Genomic DNA, 27,415 nt, shown 5'->3' on the forward strand with positions numbered 1-27,415 from the left:
TATAACAAAAAAACTCAAACACTTCATTAAAATATGTAATAACCTCAATAGGCCAAAACATTGAAGGAACGCCAACCTCATGAACAAAGAACAACACTCACGTGGTCAAAGAATATGGGTTAAATAACAACAAGCGAACGGAGCGGAACAAAGAATTTGCAGAGCAGAGCCTGTCAAAATCTAAGATTCACAGGGAAGAACTGTTATCCCGCCTTTAAATTCAATTCCAATAATGACACAAACATCACATGGTTAAAAATACCAATTATATCAAAGAATGAGTTATCGACTGTCGTGCACTTGCCTTCGACCCACGCAAACAATCGATTGTACAGAAGTGGAGTGATTATCGAACGTTAATGTTTCAAATTTTTGTCCGCGAAGTTGTAAAATGACACCGTCCATCCGTAAAACAGTAAAATGCTGCAATTTCCATAAATTTTACAGATAAACCGTAAAAGTTGGCAGGTATGTACAGGTATTATGCCTGGTATGCATTCTGTCTAGTTTCTTCATAGATGAGTAACATATCCACATACTCGTCACTGGAATAAATTATGAGGCAGTGAATAAGCTTTTTGTTCTGTTGTGGCTTGCCTCAAAGGAGGGGAGTTTGCGCAGCTACATACTTACCTGTCACCAGATATTGTTATTGTTCCAATGGAGTACACTTTTCCCTACCTGCAGTCTATGAAGCTTGGAACATGTACGACGTAGTTAATTAGTTGTCTGTGACCTAGCCGCAGACCATCACTTCCTCATCCTCGTCCAACCCAGCTCAATACCCTATGCCACAATACATACGGCCCATTACATAGCCAAATAAACAAATCAGTCTGTGGAAGCTAGTAAGTATGCAACTTTATGACATCCCAGGTAAAGGGTGGCTAAATAAAAATAAAATACTTGAATAGGATTCAAACCTTTGATTACCGTCCACTATCACAACTCCCACCGCTACCCTGCCAAGTGAGCTATTGCGAGACTTGACATGCAGAGCAGTTTCCGGACTATACAATACCTGCTCCTGCTCTGTGTGTGCACCTCCCATTGTAAGGTATATGATCTTCAAATCTGTGCTTGTTTTACGGGTTCATTCAAGGTACTTACAGTGAATTAATAGTGGCACTCATGATTCTTCCCGTCTTCTAGCCCATAACTACACATCTTGTTATATTACCCCGGTTTAGGGAGAGGAACCAATGTATTTCAGCATTATGTTAAAACCGGCGAGATGCTTTACACAAAATTGCAGGGGGTTGGTGAACCACCTTCTCATGCTTCTAACAGTTTAAGGTAATTTTCCTAAAATGACTAGACTATAAGAGTTATCAGTGATGTTTCCAGATTAAAATGTTGATAAGCCTAAGCTAAAAGAAATATGAATGAAATGAACAAATGAGTCTGAGTGATTCATCTAATCTATAATACAGGGGTTCATAACACACTACTCACGTGGGGTGACATGCAGCTTCCTGTGGAGGTTCCAACTTCCTCTGAAACATTCCTGTAAAGAGAAAGAAAAAATACCTTAGTGATTATACACATTCTTAAAGGTGAGGCCATTTACACGTTCTTAAGCTTTTTCTTGTATGGAACACTATTAATTTGCATATTTTGGACATGTATTTATAAAATTTCAATTGATATAAGAAACATTATGATTATTTCTAAATTTAACAGAATTACTACATTCTCACCACTATAAATACCCAAATATAGCTCCTCAAAGAAATAATATGAAACCATAAAAGTCAGTGTCAACATCTAGGGAATAATTAGAGATGTATATATAGCAGCCAAAGTATGACTGGAGAAAGCAAATGCACATTTTAATGATAAGAGGTAAAAAAAAAAAAACAAGCTTGGACTTTTACATGACTCATCTCAAGTCATGAGCCAAAATACAAGAGGTTATATGGTGAATTTGAATCGTTACACTTCACTTGAATTTCTAAAATTTCACTTGAACTGCCTCAGATCTGAACCACGGCCATCTAGGTGAGAAACTATCGACAAACTGATGACAATGAGAAGGAGGAAGATACTCTTCCTATATTACTATGTTCCGTAATCGGTATTGTATGTTAAGTGACTAAATTAAAACAATACACAAAAAATTGCATCTGATTTCAACATCAATTGGGTATATTCTCCATATACACAGAATGACACCAAAAACAGATCACCTAAGAAATGCAGAACTGTAGTAGAATAATTTGTTTTCCACGGTATGAAAATAGTGTAAATGCTTCTTAAACAGCAGAAACATAAAATTACTTCCTTCAACTCATTTACCCCTACTTTAGTACATACTAGCTGTATTACCTATTACCAACGGGACATCACTTAGCATGTACAAGATTACATGTTTGTCCAACCCTCATATTGTTCCCTCATTTATTTTATTTATTTTTTGACATATAAACAGGCAGTCCTCCACCTGTCAGCAGCTTGCAACGTATACAGTTTCTTGCTCTCTGTGTCCCTTTGCACTTTCATAGTCTTTTGCCTTATTGCTGATCTTGATATGATCTCCTCCTTCCGATATAAAAGAAAGCCATGAATCAGGTTAATATTAAAAAACTACTGACTGATGCACAATGCCTTTAAAACGTTGCTGGAACAATCTTTGCAGCAATTCCCTTTACAGTCTATAGGGTTTTTTACCAGCTCTAGGTCTTAAACTTACACATGACTGCCACTGACAATTCCCTTATTTTTGTTTGTATTGGAAAAAGTTATAGAACGAAAAATCGCATGAGCTATTTCAGTGTAAAACCAACCATAAGAGAGATACATCGAGTTGTATACCTTAGGCCCCTTCTGTAGCACCTTCTACTGCTGAAAATTTTTGAACAACTTAGAGCTACAACTCAATCATATTCTAAACAGATTACCAAGTTTAAATACACACATCCATTTTTCCATGATTCTGTAACAAGTACAGATGGGTAAATATTAAAGTGAATTTGACATAGATCGTTACTAGAGCCCTGATTTCTATGCACAATCATATCTCAAAATATGCATGCATACATGCACTATAATATATAACAAAACATGCACAATAAACTGGAAAATATGCATTATCAAAATTCAGTTCCTCTTGAAACCTTGTACAAAAACTAATTTCTCCAAATTGTCTTAATTTAAGCTCTGTTGCGGCACATTGGTATAATCAAATATGAGTATGTATTTCCAAGTACTTGCAGCAATCGCTTGACAAATATCAACGAAAGTTCGATATGAAGGAAGCGAAGGACTCTCAAAAATATGTGCTGGTATGCCGCACAGAGAACTTAGCAAGCAGAGCGCAGGGAAACATGAAGTACGGGGTAATGGCACTATTCAAATGTCATGCTTCAAGTAACCACAATCAGTGCAGATAACATCCCAAGCCGTGTGCCGATTACAATTATGGACCTTTTCCCAAGGGGAATTTCCGCGGTAGGTACATACTAAGCAAAACGAAAGGGAACACAGAAAAGAGAACTCCCAAAAGCACAGGTTTAGAAAAATGAACAGATATATTGAAACAACTTCAAAAGAGATAACAAATGTTTTCACAACAGAGAGTAAAATGGACCATTTGATACACCATAGAAAAAGGGAATCATACAAGTTATTGATAGGTCTTATTTTGGTTCATACAGACACTAAAGAAAAAAAAAGGGTAACCACACATATTACAATAAATCTTTGGTATACTCAGGTACGAGATAAGGGCTATAGGAATAAATTAATATTCTCATTACATTCAAGTTCCAACATGACGTTTACATGAATGCCGTGCGAAAACAGCAATAAATTTTGAAAATGAACAAGTAAAAATTATACAAGTTAAAGGGAACTTTCCAGTACCGAAAAGAGTACGCAATAAAACGACATCATATCCCCCACAATCTAACACACACTTGTTTGAGACAGGAAGATACTAGAACATTCAAAATGTAAATAGCAGACGCAGTGCGAAATTGGCAGACCACAATATTACCAAATTTCATTAGTAAATTATGAGAAATTACGAATGGGAGACGAAAAGGAGAGTGGAAAGAGGAGCAGGAAAAGAAAACCAAGAAACAAAACGCAGGGAAAGGGAAATTGAGTAATGATCAGGCTGTCAAGTCCCACTTCAAAACGAGGGAAGGCAAAGTTCATGCACAACACTTTAGAAGTTGAAGGTCACCATAATATCGCTAGTTCAGAACACTTCTTCCTTCACATTTCCACCACAAGTTTAAAGTCAATAGTTTGGCACAGCGTAATTTCGCAGAGTCCTGAAGGGACTAGAGTTCGAAATCCAAGCAATAGCAAAGCCCATGTAGAGAGAGAGAGAGAGGGCAAAATTGAATGGATGATGATAATAAAAGTCTGCTCACCCAGTACGTAGAGAAGAATGAAGTAAAAATTGAAATGCACACAGTCCAGCCGTGTACACTGCTCAAGTTCCCACTGCCGATTACAACATATCAATCACACCTGACCGCTGGACAAGAGAAAGCGGCGAGTATATATACGGAAGCGAAGCAAGCTCGAGAAAATACTGGAACCGGGTGACGTCATGGTGATTGCGCGTGGAGGGGGAACAGTCCAAGCAGTGGTGAGACAGACTTGTAAGCTGACAGTTCGTGAAGCAGCGCAATATAATGTGCACTGAATCGGAGCGGAGAAGTATGCATAAGGTAAGCGAAGTTGAGCTCGTAACAGCTCATAAGTTAATCTGTCAGCACATTATTAAGCGCAGAAAATGACCTTTCTACGTCACGAAAAGTGACAGATGCATACTTAAAAAAATACATTTGGGACAAAAAGAGGTCAAATTGTATGTCTTTTGCATTTTCCCCACAATACTTCTTTTATAAGCTTAACGAAGTCAAACTGAGGATTTGAACAGAACGTACTGTTCAGCTTATCTCCAGCTGCCACAGCTACTTCTCTGAACAATGATTGCAGATGATGATATCTTCAATAATTGCTAAAGATTCAAGCTGCAATAACAAAGACATGTGACGAGTAAGAGTTCCGGGTAGGAAATTCCAGGATAACAACGGAAGGTTCAGTGCAAAACCAAGGTCTGTAAGCTGCTATCTCAGTAACGCAGCCTCACAGAAGTGTGATACAAGTTTTGTTTTGTATGTCTGACATAGAAGAAAAAAAGCTGTCATTTGGTAATGCACAATTTATGGTTCAATTTATAACAATTTATAACTGGGACACCTTATTCCTAAGAATTACAGAGATCAATGTGGGGCCTTCCGGCTTACGTCAATCTTTACTCAAGCAACAGATAAGAAATTGCTTGGTTAATTGGTTTATAGGATCTCTACCGTATGTACTAACTTTAACTGTCAGATAGGAGACATTCTATCCATCTCTCAATAACAGATGTACTGTGTAACGTGGACGTATGATCCCAAATTCTGCAAACCAACATTCATAAAAGGCACTATCATGCAAGTTAATATTATATATGCGCCAAAGTCTGAAGAAAAGTCATATTATGCAATATAAACGTCCAAATATTGGCGATTTAATCCAAAATCTTTAAAATATGCATTATGCATGAATTTTCTCCTAAAAAAGGCCAAAACATGCAAACATGCAGGGAAACGTAACGGTTATTTGGAATCAGCAAGTCATAAAACGAATATTTGCAAAGTTTGAGAAGTGTAAGTAGCTTATTTAAAAACATGCATTTGCATGAAAATCTAGGCTCTAGCCATTAGAATCAAATCTTGCCAAAGTACAATATTAATAGACTCGGCAAAGTTGGCGGAGCAGGCAATCTTCCCATTTGGGATTAAATGAAGAGAGGGAAACCACTGCCTTGCAGTGAAGAGGGATCTTCACAGGCTAAGGAAGACAACCCCAACAGAGAACAACAGGCTGGGAGGCTTTAGTCAGCAGCCCCACCACCAAGCTCAGGTGCTGTGGACTAATAACTCACACAACCTTAAATCAATCCATTAAAGAAACACTAAATAGAAACCGGACCAATTCAAAGATAACGGACGACATTTGGCTTGAAAAGGTTTATGGAATGTGAGAACTCCACGGGAAAGTGGAAGACAACAGGCAGTTGCATGTACTAAGAGCCATGCCTGAATATCCTAGGATTAAGCGAGTTGAGATGGAGTGAGTTTGGAGAATTGGCCACCCATGATGGAGCTACTTTTATATACTCTGACCGGGATAGTCTGAGAGCGGGATTGAGTTGTAAAGGTGTGGGTATATTGATGGACAAGGAGGCCAAGAGGAGCCTTGTGGAGTGGTATCCAACTTTCGGTGACGATAATTGTGGCACGTTTCAAGACCAATATCAGAAACATCGTGATGATAGTGTGCTATGCATCCACCAAGACAGTGAAGGAAGAAGCCAAAAGGGCGTTTTATGTGCACCTCAATAGCATGATCAAGAAACAGAAGAGGAAGTATATCATCATAGCTGGAGGAGGTTCGAATGCAAAAGTGAGTCAGGACAATTAAAGACTAGAGCAAATCATGGGAAGGCATGACCTAGGAGAATGAAATGAGAATGGACAGCTCTTTGTGAACTTCTGTGCAGCCACAATCAGGTTACTGGTGGTAATATATTTTCGCATAAAGATTACCACAACGTGGCCTGGGTATCACCAGATCATTGGACTGAGACTCAGATAGATCATGTGGCAATGGGACGAAGGTGGATTTTGGAAAGTTAAAGGATGACAGAAATGTAAAGAAAGTCTTTAAGAGAGAATTAAAGAATCAATTCCAAGCACTCACTGAAGTGAAGGATGAAACTATTGAGGAAAAATGGGTGAAGATTAGATCTGTCTTTACCAAAGCAAGTGAAAATTACGTGGGTTGTAAGGATAGGAGGAAAGAAGACTGGATAACCAAACAGACATGGAAAAACATTGGAGAAATGAAAGAGATAAAGGAGGCAATGAATGCATGTAAGACAGAAGCATGAAAGGCAGAACTGTAACCAAAATATGCTGTAAAGGTTAGGGAAGTTAAGAGAAGTGTAAGGAGGAATCACAGGTACCAGATGAATGGACCTATCTCAACAGGCATAGGAGGCAGACAAGGGAAATCTCAAAGAACTCTATACTATCATCAGATTCTGACAAGAAAGTAGATTCAGAGAAACTGTCCAGTCAGAAATAATGATGGAACTCTCTTAACTAACCCTGAGAATCAACTGAAGCAATAGCAGGAATAGTTTTCTGCAGTTCTAAATAGCTAACGGGTAGTTCAATCACATGTCAGGGAAGAAGAAGAGATTCAGCCTGACCCAAGGATTAAAATCTGCATTTGAACAGTGGAGGAAACCAAGCAGGCAATGAGGGAGTTGCATATTGGTAGGGCAGCAGGAGCCGACAACATTCCATCGGAAGTCATAATACGGAGACCACTGCCAATATGTTGGAGCCTCTATTTGAGAAATTATGGGTTAATGGAGAAATGCCAACAAACTGGACATGTGGGTTGTTGGTGAAGCTGCCAAAGAAGGGGGATACATCAAACTAACAACTGGAGGGGGACTGCGCTTCTCTCAATACTATTTCTTTGTTTTTCTCTCTCTCTCTTTTTTTTTTGGTCTGCCAAAAATAAATTTATAAAATAACTGAAAAAAAAAACCACATACGGTAAGTTGTTTCAAATATCCAGTAATACTGTAGTTTTGGTAGACTGAAGAACCGAACAATTAAAAATTAAACGAGTTGAAAGTGAAAAGAGATGGCTTCAGATATAACAGCAACAATAACAACAAAAACAACAAAATTTCTCAATCCCTGCCAAAGTCTTCACCAGGGTTCTGTTGACAGAATTGAAAAGTATGTCAACCTGAGGCTCTGACAGGAGCCTTTCATCCAAATCGCTCATGCGTCGACCAAATAAATACCTTGAGGGTAATTCTGGAGCAGTGTGCCGAATGGTCATCTTGCCTCTATGCAGTGTTTGTTCATTTCGAGAAAGCTTTTGATATGATCAGCACAGAAGCCATGTGGAAGGGAGCGAAGCGTTGTGGACAGCCGCCAAAAATTATTAATCTCATACAAGAAACATACCGTCGCTGCTGGAACAAAACCTCATATGTGCAGTAATGGGTGAAAATCAAATTTTTTCTCCTACTGGAAAGCCCAGACCATGCTCTACAATCTGACCAAACATCCTATGTGACATTTTGAAATTATAGCTGCTATTCTAGAAAATATTTGACCTCCTATGTGACACTGCCTTTGGAATGCTGGCAAAATCTCCTACGTGCATTGCAGCATACCATAGGAGCTTTACCACAACTGCAACTCATTAAAATTGCAAGTACAAAAGCTCCTACTTGTTCTTGCTATTTGCACAGGAGATATTGGGTGTATTTGGCAGTCTATTAAAATGCACTTAAGTGCATTGTATCGAATAAACTTGCAGAAATTTACCACGAAAGATATGTAGCGAGTGAAATTGACATGGGAAATGAATGAATAACAAAACAAACTAAAAACTAGGGGATACAGAAGCGTTTATAAACTTCTAATAGTTATATGTTTATTGGAATGAGCAAACAGTGAAAAGGTTAAGTAACTATAACAGGTACGTATATTCATAAAGTACAATATTGTTGTTTTAGGCAGTAAAAGACACCACAGTAATTCTTTACATGGGATATCAGAAAGTGGGGTTTCTGATTCTAAATTGTTGCTTTAGAGCATTAACAGTCAGTTATTGTATCACAGTTTTCATTACATGTGTAGTGTACATGCATTATTAGTGTTTCTGTGTGGCTTTAAGGGAATTACGATGCACATTTAAGGTGAAAGTGCTTTTATTTGTATGTACATATCAATTTGGCGATCATGTTCAGCCGTGGAAAAAAAATTGAAATGGCTCTACAACTGAGACAGAGGTTGGCATAAATTTAAGCGATAATTAGTACTTCAAAATGATATCATATAAAGTTCACCCTTTTATTAAAACGTGGCAACCTGATCGAATTTAAATTTACAAAATAGTGCCTCTCCTCTAATAGAACAACCAATTTTTTTCCATGATCATACACTCTTAGTTGAGCAGTTATTCCTGGAGAAGGACCATACAATGATGCTATTTGCTTTACGTCGCACCAACACAGAAAGGTCTTATGGCAACGATCGTACTATGATGGAATGTGATAGCATTCATTCCAGTCTGGAACACTATTTCACACTACCCACGAATTCCCGAATGGATTATATAGCGCGAATACGACAAGCAAGACCAAAACATCCATACAAGATTAAGAATCTTGACTTTACTTTCTTTAAGAATTACAAAGATCAAAAGTCCAACTAATTATCTATAAGGCCAGGGAAGAAAACTGGAAATCCTGTTGTTACTGATATTTGCCAACTGCAGTACTTATCAGACGGGGTCATTAAGTACAAGGTTCATCACACCAGAGAATGGAGGACGCTTCCTTGCAGGAAAAGAATGAGTGCTCTATTTCAGGATCTCAAATAATTGTATGAAAGGCTGTTGCCAATTTCTGAATCCAAAGTTAATAATTTGCAAGGCTTGAAACCATTGATTAAGAGAGATCATGAATTTTATGACAGTTTGCCTGTGAAACCTGACAGATTGTTACTTTAATTCACGATAACATAAAAGAAGCAAAACATTGTATTGTGCAAGTAACATGCTGGATGAGAATGTGAATGTACACCTATGAACATATAAGCAAGTGCGCTTTTGTGTGAGTGCATGAATGTAAAATGTATTTATGTACTGTACCATTATTCTTACAGTTATTGCAATTTGAACTATTAATTTGGTTAACATTTTAAAATAATAAACTACATAAGCTAATGAAACTTTTTTTTTTTTGCTATTTGCTTCACGTCGCACCGACACAGATATGTCTTATGGCAACAATGGGATAGGAAAGGCCTAGGAATTGGGAAGGAATCGGCTGTGGCCTTAATTAAGGTACAGCCCCAGCATTTGCCTGGTGTGAAAATGGGAAACCACGGAAAACCATCTTCAGGGTGCCGACAGTGGGGTTCAAACCCACTATCTCTCGATTACTGGATACTAATGAAACAAATCTCCTGTGTGTCGTTTTGCAAAAAAAGAAATCTATGTGCAACATGTAAAACATTGTTGTTAATTTTTTAGTGAATGTCAACATTCTGCAGATCTTTAAACATCAAATGGAAGCTAATGGATAATTATAAGCAAGAATTGTTCATAATCTTGGTCATAAATTACATCTCTTAAAACCGAAAGACTTTTATGCCTCTCCTGTAAAATTTCGTATTTTACACATGTCAAGTTTCTTCCCAACAGCGATACCAGGATTATATACGTAGAGTAATTCATGACTGTCTTGTATCAGAGCATGTATCTGTACATTCAGGAGTATGTTATGGTTGTATCCTGTCGCCAACCATGTTCCTCGTTGTGATCGACGCAGTAATGCGGAACGCGACTCAAAATGCGAAACGTGGTATCGATTAGCCAACAGGCTGAATTTGCTGACGATTTATATCTCCTGTCTGAGGCACTCAGAGAAATGCGAGCAAGGTTTGAAGACTTGGTAGAGAAAGGGAAAAGGATGAGACTAATGATCAACTCAAAGAAGACCAAGGCCCTAAAGATTAACACCAACAAATTAGACCCACTTGTCTTCAATGGTGAATCTATCGAGGATGTGGGTAAGTTCACTTACTTGGGCAGTGTAGTTGCAAAAGATATAGGTATACAGAATGTCTTGCAGTGTATTTTAAAAGCTAATGGTGTGTATGTCCGGCTTTATCCGGTGTGGAAGAACAAGAGAAAAACTATCAGGACAAAACTCTGCATTTTTCGAAGTAATGTCAAGTCAATTCTATCATATGAGTCTGAGACTTGGAAAGTGACTGAAGTAATTACCTCCAAGTTGCAAACCTGAGTCAACCTCTGTTGACAAAGGATTCTCAACATCTACTGGCCGGAAATAATCTCTAACCATGAACTTAGGAGAAACCAAAGTGGCCATACAGATAAAGTGGTCGAAATGGATTGGTCATATGCTGAGGAAGGGAAATGAAGCCATTGTGAGAGAGGCACTGGTTTGGAACCCGTAGGGTAAAAGGAAGAAAGGGAGATCCAAACAAACATGGCAAAGATCTGTGTGCACTGAAGCAGTGGAAGAAGGCAAGACCTGGAGTGAGGTAAAGAGGTTGGCTGTCAACAGGTACCAGATGGAGACACTTTGGTGATGCCCTCAAAAAAACAAAACAAAAACAAAAAAAATTATGAGACAAAGAAGCAGCACTCACCGTCCCCTCTCCAGTGTACAGAGTTAATGCGAACACACATACACACGCATTCCAATCACCCCACCAACCGGTACTTCCTCTCCCCTCTCCATGAAACAGAGTTATTACCTACAAAATTTCTCCACATTACCCCAACTTAGGTAGCAAGACCAGAAACAAAGAACTGGCATCAGTCCAAACACAGTTGCTGAAGTTAATGGAGAATAGCAGCTATGATAAGAACAGAAAATTTTCCATAATTTTCTAAAGTGATAGTAGAGGACTAATACACTCATTATTTGTTCAAATTTGTTCATAACTTCACCAATTCATAATCAATGACTAGTTTATGCAACATAAACAACATTGTACATATACATTATACACACATGATTTAAAAGTGATTTGATAGAATCTGAAGACATTCATGGAGAACGAAACATGTCATTCTTTGTTTACTAGTATGTATTTTTTAACAGGTATGTTTTAGTGTTTTGTTTTAACTAATGTGTTTGATGGACTGAATAGCTTTTAAGTTACATTGAAGCCTATAAATTTATTTTTAAGATAGAATGATCTCAACACTAACATATATACATACATAATTTATTCCTGCAGGAGTTCTTTTACGTGCCAGTCAATCTACCGACACGATGCTGATGTATTTAAGCACCTTCAAATACCGCTGGACTGAGCCAGGATCAAACCTGCCAAGTTGGGGTCAGAAGGCCCAGCGCCTCAACCATCTGAGCCACTCAGCCTGGCTATTTGGATTTATGCTGATGAGCTTAAGTCTGTGATCAGCATGTACATCAAGTACATTTCTGTACTTCGTTTTCACTTAAGTTAGTAATGAAACGCTCTTTCTCACACCGATACACAAAAGGAAACTGAATTTTATCTCTTAAAGCACCTTTGGACAGCTCACTGTAGGCTATCAACTTTTCACTGGTGATGATGTCCAGCTAACTGTTATAGCTTTCATTCAATTAAAGTTAGATATTTCCAATGTCACAGTGGAACGCATCATGAATCCACGAAAAGTCATTGTATACACAAGTTGAAAAATAATGTTTTAATCGCGACTTCAAAGTTTTGAGATGAGAATGCAAGTACCTATGTCATGTCAAGTACTCGGCACGAAGGCTGGTTGGAAACTCAACAGCTCCGCCATTAGCTGTCACATATGGCCCAGGCATCACTGAAGAGGCGAAGAAGGAAAATGAAGAGTGAAGTAGTTTCCCATTGCCTTCCTCACCAATCCAGAACTTTCTATTACATGAAAGTCTGCCAAGCCCACTGAAATGCACACACCAACCGTATGAGCAACATTTTCACACCATTCATAACAAGTCAATGAAAGTAACAAATTCATTCCAGCCCATACAAGAAGACATACTGCACTGTAAACATTAGGTCTTGCCTGCACAGGCAGAGTCATCACACAATTCGTTTTTAAAGCCAAAAACATCTTCCACTAAAAACGACTGAAGTTGGAGACTGTGAAAATTTCCTCTGTTTTACATGACTGACCCGCAAACTAAGTTTCCATACAAACCCCTAGTTTTTAGTGAGTAATGATTATAAAGAATTACTTAGAAGACAAATTTAATTCATTTAGCTTTGAGGAGATTTCTAAAAGATATGCTAATTAGAGCCTCCCGAAGGTATCACCACCTTGACGAAGGCAAAATATATTTTGCCGGGTGTTTATTGGAAGCTTGCGTGGTCAAATGATCCTTAGAGCTATACCGGCGGGAGCATCTGCTCCTGGTAGGGCCACCCAAGCCGGACAGGTCTAAGGTGATGATCCAGACTAAGAGTGATACCCTGGTCCTCCAGGTTGGGGGTTGAGCGTAGGGTTAACTCCCCTACCTCGTAAAAAACCAACTGTTACGGATACCTTAAGAATGAATAATGCAGGACTGGAAAACTTGGTGACGAACCGGCGAGAAAAATGGCTAAAGAGAAGGAAAAAGGATATTGTATTAGCAACGTGGAATGTTAAGACATTGAAGAGACCTGGCAAGTTGAAAGAATTAAGGAATGAAATGGATAAGTATGGAGTGAAAATAGCAGCTCTACAGGAACTAAGATGGAAAGGGCAAGGGATGATGATGTCTGGACAACATATTTTGATGTACAGTGGAGAAAAAGCAGGCAGTAATGGCACAGGATTCCTCATACATAAGTCAGTAAAGCAAAGCGTGATCAACTTTACTCCAATCAATGATAGGATGTGCTCTGTGAGAATTAGGGCAAAATTCTTCAACGTAACTGTGTTTTGTGTGTACGCCCCTACTGAGGAGGCAGAAGATGAGAAGAAAGATGCATTTTATACCAAATTGGAGGAAGAAATTAATAAAGTTCAAAGGCATGATGTGAAAATTATCCTTGGAGATTTAAATGCAAAAATTGGAAGAGAAGAAGTGTACAAACACTTAGTAGGGAAAGAAAGCCTGCATGAAGTAAGTAATGATAACGGATTGAGATTGATTGATTTTGTGAGTGGAAAGCAGATGATAATTAAAAGTACTTGGCATCCTAGGAAAAACATTCACAAGGAGACCTGGATTTCACCAGATGGTGTGACAAGAAATCAAATAGACCATGTTATCATAGACAGGCGACATGCATCAGATATTATGGATGTTAGAAGCTGCAGAGGTGCTGATGCAGATACAGACCACTATCTTGTTAGAGTCAAGTACAGACAAAAAATAGATTTGGCAAGAACGGAAAAAGTAACAAGAAAGGCAAAGCACAATATTGAAGGACTAAAAAATGAGGAATTGCAAGAGAAATACAAAAAGAAAATAGCTGAATCTTTGGCAATAAAAAGGGAATTATGGGAGAAAGGAGAAGTGGAAGATAAATGGGAGATACTGAAAACAACTATCAGTGAAGTTGCAGATAGTACCCTGGGAAAGAAGAAATTGGTAAAGAGGGCAGAATGGTTTGATGAGGAATGTTCAACATTAATCCAAGAGAGGAATGATGCTAGGAACAGAATGCTTCAAAGGAGAACAAGACAAACAGTAGAAGAGTATAGAGAGAAACGAAGAAGAGCAGATAAGATATGTAGATATAAGAAAAGAGCTTTTGAAAGAAAGAGAATCGAAGAACTGGATGAAATGAAGGATAGAAACGAGGTACGAAAGTTCTATGAAAGAACAAAAGACATTAAGAGAGGGTTTCAACCAAGAGCTGTTTTCTTCAAGGATAAAGATGGAAACCTTCTGGGTGATAAAAGCAAAGTGCTTGGAAGATGGCAGGAGTATTTTTACGAGTTACTCAATGGAAATAATGAAGATGATAGAGAGGAGGAAAATATAAATGTTGATGGGGAAGAAAGAGAATTGGAAGAGGAATCAGTAAAAGAGCCAGACTTGGAAGAGGTCAAAGCTGCAATTAATGCATTAAAGAATAATAGAGCCAGGTGAAGATGGAATGGAGTCAGAGCTGTTGAGATATGGGGGAGAAGGAATAGAAATGGCTGTTTATGAATTGATTAAGGAGGTTTGGACAAAGGAGGAAATACCCAAGGATTGGACATTGGGTATACTTTACCCATTACATAAAAAGGGAGATAAGGCAGTATGTGGAAATTATCGAGGGATCACCTTGCTGGATGGAACGTACAAGGTTTTTGGTAAGGTACTAGCCTTAAGATTGGAATTATGGATGGAAAGAATATTAGGGGATTACCAAGCAGGTTTTAGAAAACATCGCTCTACTCTGGATCAGATATTTATATTACGACAAGTGCTAGAGAAATTTTAGGAATATGACAAACAGCTACATCAGCTGTATGTTGATTTTAAACAGGCATATGACAGTCTAGATAGGGGTAAAATTTACAAGATTATGAAAGAATTTGGAATCCCAAGGAAATTGATTAGATTAACAGAAATGACTTTGAAAACAACGGTATGCAAGGTGAGAGTGGAGCAAGATCTGTCAGAGGAGTTTTTAGTGGAGAGAGGACTAAGACAGGGAGATGTACTTTCCACACTGCTTTTTAACCTAGCATTGGAAAAAGTAATCCGTGAATTGCCCATCAACCCAGGGGGAACCATTTTGAACAGATTAGTACAAGTGATAGCATATGCTGATGATGTAGCAATAATTGCAAGAAATGAAAGAGCTCTTGAAGAGAGCTACTCAGTATTAGAAGGGAAAGCACGGGACCTAGGACTAGAAGTGAATATAAACAAAACAAAATATATGAAGATGGGAGATACAGAGGGAGTAAGAGGAAGGACCCCAGTAAGATTAAATGGGAAGGAATATCAAAGAGTCACATCTTTCAAATATCTAGGCTCTATAATAACAGAGGACAATAAAACCTCCGTGGAAATACAGGAGAGGATAACAAGTGGAAACCGATGCTTTTACGCCTTGCAAAATATGTTTAAATCCAGGAATGTCAGCAGGAATACAAAAATTAAAATATACACAACAGTACTAAGACCAATAGTAATGTATGGCTCAGAATGCTGGGTGATGACCGCCAGAGAAGAACAGTGGCTGTTACGGTGGGAAAGGAAGATATTGAGAAAGATATTCGGTGCAGTAAGAGAGCAGGATGGGTGGGGATTGAGGACAAATGTAGAGCTGCAAGGACTGTTTGGCCAGCCAGATATTGTTGCTAAAATTAAGCAGGGAAGAATTAGGTGGGCCGGTCATGTTCAGAGAATGGCAGAAACCTGCACCGTAAAAAAGGTGTTTATAGGGAAACTTGATGGAAGGAGGAGGAGAGGAAGACCCAGGAAAAGATGGATTGATGATGTTGAGGATGACCTTAGAAAGTTAGGAGTTAAACGTTGAAGAAGAAAAGCTGAGGACCGAGATGAATGGAGGCAGGTGATAAAGGAGGCCAAGGACCTACAAGGACTGTAGCGCCGACCAGTAAGTAAGTAAGTAAGTATGCTAATTAGAGGGAAGGCAGAAAAAATTACTGGCACTTAAGCTGGTGCTGCCATGCAGGTGGACTGGGGAAATACCTTCCTTTTTTTCCCCGAGTGATAGGGTTGGAATGTGCGGTCAGGCAGTGCAGTGAGCATGGTTAGCTGGAAGTGACGGAATGAATGGTTAGCTCAGGAGAGTAGTTCTTGTTAAGCGCACATCATTAGAGTAATTAACGTTGCATTTCTACACTTGTTGAACATTACTTGTGTTAGCTAACAGTATGTTGACATACAGTATTGGACAATATTAATCGAGACTTTTCTCCTAAAGAAGAAATCATAGACAGACAATTACTGCATTGTTTCCATGATGCTGCAATACCTTCTAGAATTCAAGCATTCTTGAAGCCCTGGAGAATGCAATCGGACTACAGATACATGACATTTCAGGGGCGGAGATGGGAGGGTTTTGGAAATGTTTACGCTGATGCAATGTATATGCCAAGATTAGACTTAATTTTCAACACCTGTTTTGATGAGCTGAGAGATGTACATTAGTTTTCAACAGTGTTCGTTATTAAATCTCAAGCTAATAATTTAGGCCTAATGTTATGAAACTGAACGTCCACCCGCACTGCTGTGGCTTACCAGTGAACCTAACAATGGATTGCAGACAATTTGGTCTCCCGACATCCCAGTCACAGAGCAATAAATTTACGTTACCGTTACCTGAACTTAGCCACAACTCTTCAACAAAGGAATTATACATAATCTTAGTTGATTTTGTTAACAAATAATAGAACTTCCTTAATTCAAAGAGTCGTGCAATTACATTACCCCGTGAGAGTCAGGAAAGTTCATAATGTAACAGAATCCACTTGTGCTGTTGCCCATATCATCACAAATTATTGAAAACAATTGAAGACATGGATGGAAGAAGGGTTTAAGTCAGTTTGTGGCGTTATTCGGTAAATTGCATATATACGTTCCTTGGAGGCTGTTCTAGATTCTACCTAAATGGCTTCTCGGTAGTGTCAATAGATGGCGTGTGATGTGCTATATTGAGTTGCGCCGTTCTTCCAAATATTGCTCGCGCCCGACTTAAAATACACTCCAATGCTGACTTACGGCGAGCCAGCAATCATCACTCATCGGATGCGAAACGGCTGACGCAGGAGTAATGTCAGGAGAAGAAACATCTGATATTTCAGCAGATGACAGTGAATATATACCAAGTGAAACCTCAGATGATTCGGATACTAAATCCTTACTATCCGAATGTTCTGCCGTTCTCAGCCCAGTGTCATTTGCAACACCACAAACTAAAGGACTTAAGTTTTCTATTCCAGAGTATGTCATATTATGTCACTCTCCTGAAGGAACTGTATGAGGAAGGCAGACTTATAATATTACGTTTTCATGATAAGTTTCAGTTATTGAAGGATATGAGGTCTGTAGATACTTTGGGTAGCTTTCCAGTCCCTCATGTAGGTATTGAACCCGGGAAATTAAAATATGTTAAGGATTTAGTAAGCTTTCTATGCGCAGCTGCACGTGCATGGTTTGAAAATATTTTCCGGGGAGCTGAATCTGTGGGAGTAGGAAATTCTCGATATAGTGAGCCCCCTAATAATATGTTGTGACCTGTCAAATGTTCTAATCGGTAAAACTTGTCTACATGCTTCCAACAATGTAAATAACATTAATTTTCAATGAAAATGTTTCTTGAAAATGGAATAAGGGCGTAACTCCAAAATACAAAATTGACAACAAACCACAAAATTTATAAATATTTTTGATGTACATATTATGAAATAATCAAGAATGTAGTTAAGTATATTATTCCAAAATTCTGTATTTCTGAGAAAAGTGTTTGATGTTGTAATTCTGTAAACTCATTTATCTCAAAAGAGTGTTTTTTGAGTTACGCCCTTCTTCCATCCATGTCTTCAATTTGCTTTTCAGAAGCTTTGTCTTCAAAAAGTTACAATTTTAACGCTGCTTTCTAACAAGGCTTTCAAATTAGATGACACAGGCTTACCTTTGGCTGCCACGGCTTCCCTGTAAATAAAACAGCAAGTCAAGTAACATCGGGAGCGAACTCTCAGACTTCAAGCTACAACACCACTTTGCTATTTGCTTTTACGTTGTACCGACACAGATAAGTCTTACGACGACGATGGGATAGGACAGGCCTAGCAATGGGAAGGAAGCAGCTGTGGTCTTAATTAAGCTACAGCCCCAGCATTTGCCTGGTGTGAAAATGGGAAACTACGGAAAACTATCTTCAGGTCTGCCGACAGTGGGGCTCGAACCCTCTATCTCCCGGATGCGAGCTCCCAGCTGCGCGCTCCTAACCACATGTCCAACTCACCCGGAAAACATCACTTTGCCTACAGTTGAGCACTTGAGCAACATCCAAATACAACTTTTCCAATCAATATCTTTCTCCTGCATGTATGCAGTGAGAACATTAAAGAATATGTTTTCTGGTTGGGCAACTTGCTGAAGTATTGGAAAATAACAAATCCTCATGAAAGTCATTATTACACTTGCATCCAACGTAACAAAGCCATTGTAGTTCATTTAAAAAAAATTTTTTTTTTGCTATTTGTTTTACGTCGCACCTACACAGGTAGGTCTTATGGCGACGATGGGATAGGACAGGCCTAGGAATGGGAGGGAAGCGGCCATGGCCTTAATTAAGGTACAGCCCCAGATGCAAGTTCACAGCTGTGCGCCCCCAACCGCACGGCCAACTCGCCCGGTTTTAAAACATGTCTCATTTATCTGAAATGGCCAAGTTAAGATTCATGGTCCTCTCTTACACTTAACATATGTTACAACTGCTTAAGTTACCTTGCTACCAGGTTTGCTCGGAATGGATCTAAATTTCACCTCATCTCACCTCCCAGAGTGTGACTCCACTGGCATGTTTACGCTCAAAATGCACAACATATTAGTTCTTACTATACTGCAAGCGAGCAAACCTTCTGTCCATCACGTTGCTTTGCAATGAAGGTCTCTCATCAGGTGACTTTGATGTCATATTCAGTGTGCTCCTTACTTCCCTCTAGATATTTAACAGTGCAGTGATTGGTGGACATACTTACATCACGCTCTCCCGTAGCCCTGTAAATTGAGGGTTACTTTCAATAAAAATCCATTCACTGCCTTGGACTCGCCTTTTACCCTGTCTGTTCCGTTAACCTAAAAACTGCTAAGATAGGCCAATCATCATTTAGAACATTCTAGTACTTTCTATCTGACAAACAAAACTTGGACACCAAAACTATGCCAAGGTGAAAGCTTCATTTGGTTCATGCGGGTGTTTACATTAAGAAACTTTGTAAGGTTTCATTTCAGTTTATATGGCTAGCCATTACCTTTTCTTCTTCATTGCAAAATTCTGTCAGTTTTCCCAACTCTAGCCATGAATTGTGATCCTTTGGGACACTAGTGCAATGTTGATGTCAATGTGCAAACTCTGATATTCTTCCGGACAAGTCTTTTGCATAGATTTTCTTTTGTCAACAAAAATTAAACTGAATGTGTATTCTTTACGTTATTATAACCTATGTAATGGACTCTGATACCTGGCTCAAACTACTCAATTGAGTCAACAATAATAGAATTCCAAAATGAGCCATGAGAATTTTCTAATTTGCTCTCTATAATAATAATAATAATAATAATAATAATAATAATAATAATAATAATAATAGCTTTGCACCCCACTAACTACTGTTGAAGGTTTTCGGAGATATCGAGGTGCCAGAATTTAGTCCCACAGGAGTTCTTTATGTGCCAGTAAATCTACCTACACGAGGCTGATGTGTATGATCCCCTTCAAATACCACTGGACTGACCCAAGATCGAACCTGCCAAGTTGGGGTCAGAAGGCCAGCGGAATTTGTTCTCTTTCTGGGCTTGCTAAGCATATTTTAAAATCAATAATATTCTTTCTGAATGTGAAAGTGACTAGGATGCAGTCATCAAAGATAGTAAAATTGTTATTTCTAGCTGTTAAGTTATTTGTGAGATCTTATGTTCCCCTCACTTCTCGCTGTTCTATACCAGTAAACACTGATGTGCAAGTAACTTTAACCATTCTAGTCAGGCTCTCTTTTTTTTTTAAAGTTAAGTCCTTCCCCCCCCCCTTTGTTATTGCGGCCTCTTGAAGTGCCGTGGCTTTGTTATTACGCTGGTTGTCACTTATCTCGGATTGTGATTAGTACTGTAAGCATGTTGAACGTTTTGTTGATTACCTCCGTGGCTATGAAAATTTAACATGATGTATGTTATTCAACTGTTTGCTGATATCTCTAGCACAGCTCTCAATCAGTCCTGTTGCCTCTCTCTCTCTCTCCTCCCCCCTTCATTTTGTAAAACTCCTCTTGGTTTCTTGATAGCACTGCTTACTCACGTTTAGTGTTTATTCTTGCTAACTGTATATTTTTTGTTTGGGCCCGTCACAAGTCTGCGTATGTCTGAGGACAAGATCCGACATTCGTATATAGCAGAATCAGTATCAAATAGAGCTGATACGTTAAATGCTAGTAGAACTAAAAAATTATTCACGTTGTTACACTTTTTGATTTCCAGAGGAGATATAAATATTTTTCTCCTTCGTTTCCTCTTTTAATATATAGTCGTTGCACCTTGAAATACCGTTATGTGACAATGTTGAGGGGAGAAATACTGACACGTAGCACATGTATCACAAAATATCATATGAACACATTATGGCTAGTTTTTCTGACAATATTCCATCATTTGCTTCATCTGAGGAACTTGGGCTTACTCCTCATAATATTTCTACGCCGAATGAACCCTCTAACCTAATTTTCATCAGTTCAGACATTTCTTTGTCCCTACCTCCAACTAAAGATGATTCATCTTTGTCCACCTTCCATCATGTGGCATTGGAATCTAAACAAAATCCACTGCTTGCCCCTCCACCAGGTAACTATAACATTCTTCTGATAGCATGCTCTCTTCTACACTTCCACCAACCCCTTCTCCTAATTTCTTATATGAATCAACCAATATTTCTTCTAATTTTGTGTCTAATCACGCTATCAATTTTCATATCCCAAAAGAATGTTTGTATCAAATACCTCAAGTCACTTATACAAATCGTAAAAGCTTAGGTCTTTTGACTGTTTACTAATCAAAACTTTTTTAAAATTAAACTTGCTCTATTTCAACAACTATTGTCCCTTCTTTATCCAAAAACTAGAGACTAATTACGGCAAAATTATATGTACAAATGTAGCGAATGATCTCACTTCCTTTCTGCGATTTGCAGTCACTTTCTTCCCTATGAAATGCAATATCATTTAAGTCAACAGTTTATTTGTCAGTATCAATGACATGGTGAATCAATACTTGATTACTTGGATTCTATTACTATATTTCCTGAAGTCCTGGGATTTTCACACCATCTCTTAGAAATAATATCAATTGTTTGATTTTATGGCACACCCACTTTCCACCAACCCATTTGCCCCTCCAGCTACTACTGCCCATTTATAACAGATAGCTCAGCTTGATCATTTAAATAATTATACTGTCCCTGTCAAATTTGGTGAATTATAGGTATTGAATATTATGAGCCAACCTCGAGAATTTTATTACAAGTCGAGGGATAAATTTTGTCACTGGGGAGTGAGTTCGTGTATAGGAACTGGATTGACAAGTTTTTGAAAATGCAAAGTGTTGATCTGCTAGCCCGCAAGCGACCACAGCAGTAGGGGAGAGTCACGTGATCGACTGGCTTCTCAAGGTATCCTCAGTATGCGTCTCCCACCGTAAAAGTAGTTAGTGAGACGTAAAGCAAATAACATTATTATTATTATTATTATTATCCTCAGTACTTGTGCATGCACGAGCACCCAACCAATAAAGTGTGATCATGCGAACCAATAATCTTCGTCAACAGCGACACACCTCCGAGCCAGAGGTTATAAGGCCTCAAATTCACACTAAATCACTCTCTTATTACTTCGTTGTTTGACAGCTAATTGCAGCCTGGACTACGCCTGACTTACAATGGACATCAGCTTATTTTGTTATTCAACTTAATTGCTTACGATAACATAACACTGCGGTGTAATTTAATTCAAGCATCGAACCCAAGTTAAGTGTAGAATCCAACATTACAGTGAAGTTTTGTCTGGTTCGTGCTTTTCCTAATACTTGTTGTGTTAGTTACAGCTAATTTTCAACCCACGTGGAAAGACTACTTACTCACTGGATCTCGTTTACTTCAAGATGCATCCTACCACATCAAGGGGAACACCATTTTCATCGTGGGACGTCAACTGCTGTGCCATTATGAATTGCTAAACATGTAAGGCAATTCTAGCGTCGGGAAGGTAAACATGACGAAGCCGTTCCATTATTTGGAATATTTAGTCGTATTTCACACTTCCATTCTTCTTAATGGTGGCAGTGCAGACAGTTACATGTGTGATTGAGATTTGAACTCTATTAGAATAGTTTTATGTAGTCATCTTCTGAATGATATCAATCTCATGCTTATGTTTAGAGTGACATTTAAACATAATTGACCAAACATTTAAAATGGAATTTGATTTAATAGTGTGACATTCTGAAATAATGCGAGATGAAGTTGGACATGGTTCCATTTGATTAGTGCTGGAATGAGCTTCGTCTATGCATCGTCCGATGATTAATTAGGATTGTGTCATCTGACTTTAAAATTAATTCCAAGATTGTTGATAGAATAATAATAATAATAATAATAATAATAATAATAATAATAATAATAATAATAATAATAATAATTTCAAATAACGAGACGGGTTAAACATCAATTTAAAGGTCATAAGCAATAAATAGTATTGAATTAGTCTTGGAGATGAGATTTAGAGTGCTCTACTTTATAAATGAATTTGCCTGGAATATTGGTAACCCTGAGGTATAGAATTATAATAATTTGCAGCTTGTGTCTTGGGAACACAGCGTGTTGGTGTACATTTGAGCACATTTTAGGCACATTTTATCGTGTGTGATAATAATAAACTTAGTGAAGCTTACCGACCACGTGTTAGCGACTTGAGATAACTAACCCGATGGTAGCGATTATTGTTTTCTGTCAGATCTTCGGATAATATTTTTTTAAATACAATTAATCGTCGTCGTATGTAAATAGTTCATCCTGTGAAAGTGATCACTATAATTCAATCATACACCACATGTTTAGTCAAACTTGTTCTAACGAAGCTAGGCTCACCCATTTGATTCCACTGACATGACTATGAGTAAAAATCAGATGATGATAATAATAATAATAATAATAATAATAATAATAATAATAATAATAATAATAATAATAATAATACCAGGATTCAAATGTAAATAATGTGTATAAATTTACGTGTAACCATGTGTGAATGATGTGTGAGTGTAGTAGTTAGTGATATATACTTTGATATTAATTGTGAATATTGTGTTTTAATCAGGTCATGTGATATCATGATGATCCAGGTTATTTCTGCGTTGCTGTTAGTCGATTTGTAGTAAATGAGGAAGTGTTTAATAACGAATTTCTTGCAATATTATTTACTTAATGAGCAGATTTAGATTTTCTTTTGGATTTGATTCAGATGAAGATCATGTAGTTCAAAGGCAAAGATTTTAAAGCAATTGAAGATTAAATGCTCAATGACCAGTAAAGTTTAAATATTTAATTAATTGTATCATTAAAGTAGGACACCCAATTGAAAGAAATACTTTTGTTAATTGGAGAATTTGACAGCACTTATTTTGAAATAATGTTAAATAATTGTTCACTGAGGTATCAATAAGTTGGGTTACCATGTGGTTCAGTGGAAGTTTGATTTTTTATTATTATTTTTTTTTAGAAAGAAGGAGCAGGTTTTATGCCAATGACTCTGTAAATGATAGAACGAGTTAGGATAGGCTCACAATTATTTAATTTCAATTTTTAAAGCCAATGGCGGCCTAAATTTTCGTTTGTTGTTTTTTCAGGATGTAATCTTTTGCCTAAGCAGATGAAGATAAATCTATTCTTTTGTACTGTCTAGATGAAGAAAATTCAATGCCGTGAAAGTTTTTATTGTATAAACAGCAAGAGTATTTTGTAAAATTTTCTTTATGAGTGCTTGTGTAATAAATGCCAGAAATGATGTTTAAATTTGTTCTTTTCCATGGTCGTCAATCACAGTCCTTATAAATGCCTCAAATAAAAGGTCAGCCAGTGAACGAACGTTCCCCCTTGGGATCTCATCACTCACCGGTTGAGTTATTCAGGGAAAAGGTGGCAATACTAATTTCCTATACTACAATAACACTCCACCACGTATCTCTGCTCGTATGCCTTCTGCCATATCGACTACCACTACAGATGCTATTCAATGCAAAATATCTTCTCTTACTTGTTATCGTTGCCAAGGCAATGGATATCTATATTGAGAGTCAACTCGAGGCCTAAGCGGTCCCTTTGATGTTAGCCAGACTTCTGGTCGGTGAAGAGGCTTCTGCAGCGGTAAATAGTTTCTAGGTTTGTTCTTGTTTGTCAGGAGCTTCCCTCAGTATGGTTAGATATTCTGGTGAACTGACTTAAACAATTAAAAAATTTTGCCCTGTAAAAATATGGAAAAATATTTCACAAGTAGTATGTTATTCGGGTTCGTTACCAACGCTTACCTATCATACACAGATGGCCGTGAATAGTTATTGTTCTCGGTGGTATTTGTAGCAAAATATATAATTTTGTAGCAAAATATATAATTGTTTAACATGAGATTGATATCTTATTGCCTTGTGTACTTACTAAGCTTCATTACTTTGCTGTTTCGTTTGCAGAATTTTTATGACGTTGAAGATGGATCCGATAAAAATGTTGGCAATACTGGCTGCAATAGCATGCTCAGTATTCAGCTGTGAGCAACATGTGGGTCACCAGTCAAATACTTTAAAGCTAATGAAAATGAGGGGAAATTAAGCAGGAAGTCTAAACAAATTGTTCTGAACGTTTACAGTAGCCAACGAGATCAGAATCCGCTATGGACTCTGGAAGAATTGAAAAAAAACTTGCAGCTGACTGGTGTTTCTATGTACAGTATTTACACGGCTTGCGCAGAATTGAAATAAATTCGTATGTTTTCTTGTGGTATATTATCGTATAGGATGTCCTGTGGTTGTTTATATATGTCATGGTTTCTGACAGTTCTCCCTAAAGACGCTGAAAATTTAGTTTTAGTTTTAAGAATGTCTGCATTATGTAAACAAGCAATCAAGGCGATAAGGAAAGCAAAACAAAACATAACTCAACTAAGCTACATGCGAGATTTATGTTTTCAAAAAACTTGGAAATTCATCGAACATTTCCCTTGATAAATTATTCCAGTCCTTTATTCCTCATATTATAAATGAATATTTTCCCAAATTTGTCCTCTTGAAATCCAACTTTATCTTCACATTACAATCCTTCCTACTTTTAAAAGCTCCACTCAAGCTTATTCGTATACAAACATCATTTCACGCCATTTCTCCATGGACAGAGCCTTAAAAATCCCTCTATCACCTAAGAACCTAAAAGATGAACTCCATTACATAAAAGATTTGACAAAAATTAATGGGTATAAACCAGGAACAATTAACCATTTAATCAACAAGATAAAACTCAAATTAACAACAAACCTCATCCCTGACAGACCCAAAAAATCCAATTTTATTACTTTCACTTACAACAATCCAGACATTTACAAAGTTTCGAACCTTCTAAAAACCAAAACACTTGCATAGCCTTTACAACAAATAACACCAACCAAAAATTATTTTTCAATCACAACACAATCAATTCAGTAATGACATTTACTCATGTTCAGGCATTTGCAGTCTCACTTGCACCCAATGTGACATCTCGTACATCAGGCAAACTGGCCGCAGCTTTCACACTAGATACTTAGAAAATTATAATGCCTCCAAACACAACAAATTTTCAACTATGAGCTCTCACATTAAAGAAGCAGGTTATAATTTCACTACTACTGATCAAGACCTCACTTCTCCCAACAAAGTAGGTAAAGGGAAATTAATGAATGAATTAGAAAACATCTTTAGATGAATATTACAACAAAAATTTAAACCTTAACGATATTATTGATGTCAAAAACCCATTATACGAGATTTTACTAAAATTGTTGCAATCACTAAACCATAAACATAATAAACAATCTAAAATTATCATATTCCAGGACCCCTCCCAATTTAAGAAACAACTCCCTCCCCATCCACCCCCACTAGCCAACCACATCCAGTAGCACATAAACTTAACGCCCCGCCCAACCCGCCCCCTTCCCCGCCAATCTCACATCGATATAACACTAGAAGCACAAATGGCAGTCATTCAAACACTACCACCATGCCAACTAATTAACATTACAAGAGTCAAAAAGATAAATGCAATTACACACAACATATTTTCTTCAACTCGCCTAGTCTTTAACCAAATTAACATCACAACTGTCGAAGGGGTAAGTAATTTCACACACACCGTTTTTTCTTCGTTCTCTCCTTCTCCTTTAATTTTATTCCTTAACATTACACTCTCTTCTTGTTTCAGACATAACACCACAGCTCTCCTCAACCTCGTACATTTTCCTTTCGACTTTTAATATTTTTTTAAAAAATTTCGTGTGGCTATTTCTAGCCGGGTGCAGCCCTTGTAAGGCAGACCCTCCGACGAGGGTGGGTGGCATCTGCCATTTGTAGGTAACTGCGTGTTATTGTGGTGGAGGATAGTGTTATGTGTGGTGTGTGAGTTGCAGGGATGTTGGGGACAGCACAAACACCCAGCCCCCAAGCCACTGGAATTAACCAAGGAAGGTTAAAATCCCCGACCCGGCCGGGATTCGAACCCGAGACCCTCTGAACCGAAGGACAGTATGCTGACCATTCACACGAGTCGGATGACTTAATATAAGAAGCTACAACCACATCTACCTACTAATATAAATATAGCTACATTTCTGATGAGTACTTGTCCTTGCTCCTAAATGCTTTAAGAAGTTTGCCGTCTTATCTTTTCACATAAGTTTAACAACTTCAACAGACAAAAACCTTTGGATTTTAATTTAATCATTACTAAGAGTGACTTTTATCTTAAATATTAAGCTATTATAAGCTCTATACGCCATCTCCAGAATGAGGCACCATATTTTACCAATATGCCTTTGCTGGCAGGAC

The 27,415-nt window shown here is 37.8% G+C and overlaps 1 protein-coding gene across 1 annotated transcript in view; it reads right to left on the minus strand.

Annotated features, from left to right (window-relative positions):
- LOC136863220 (methionine aminopeptidase 1) overlaps window positions 1-27,415 on the minus strand; it is a 405,036-nt gene that overhangs the window by 307,797 nt on the left and 69,824 nt on the right. Inside the window, exon 2 of the mRNA XM_067139589.2 lies at window positions 1,456-1,507. Within this exon, the coding sequence (XP_066995690.1) occupies window positions 1,456-1,507 (52 nt within the window). The remainder of the gene's footprint in view (window positions 1-1,455; window positions 1,508-27,415) is intronic.

This window comes from Anabrus simplex, chromosome 2 (genome assembly GCF_040414725.1).
Source record: "Anabrus simplex isolate iqAnaSimp1 chromosome 2, ASM4041472v1, whole genome shotgun sequence".
Lineage (NCBI taxonomy): Eukaryota > Metazoa > Arthropoda > Insecta > Orthoptera > Tettigoniidae > Anabrus > Anabrus simplex.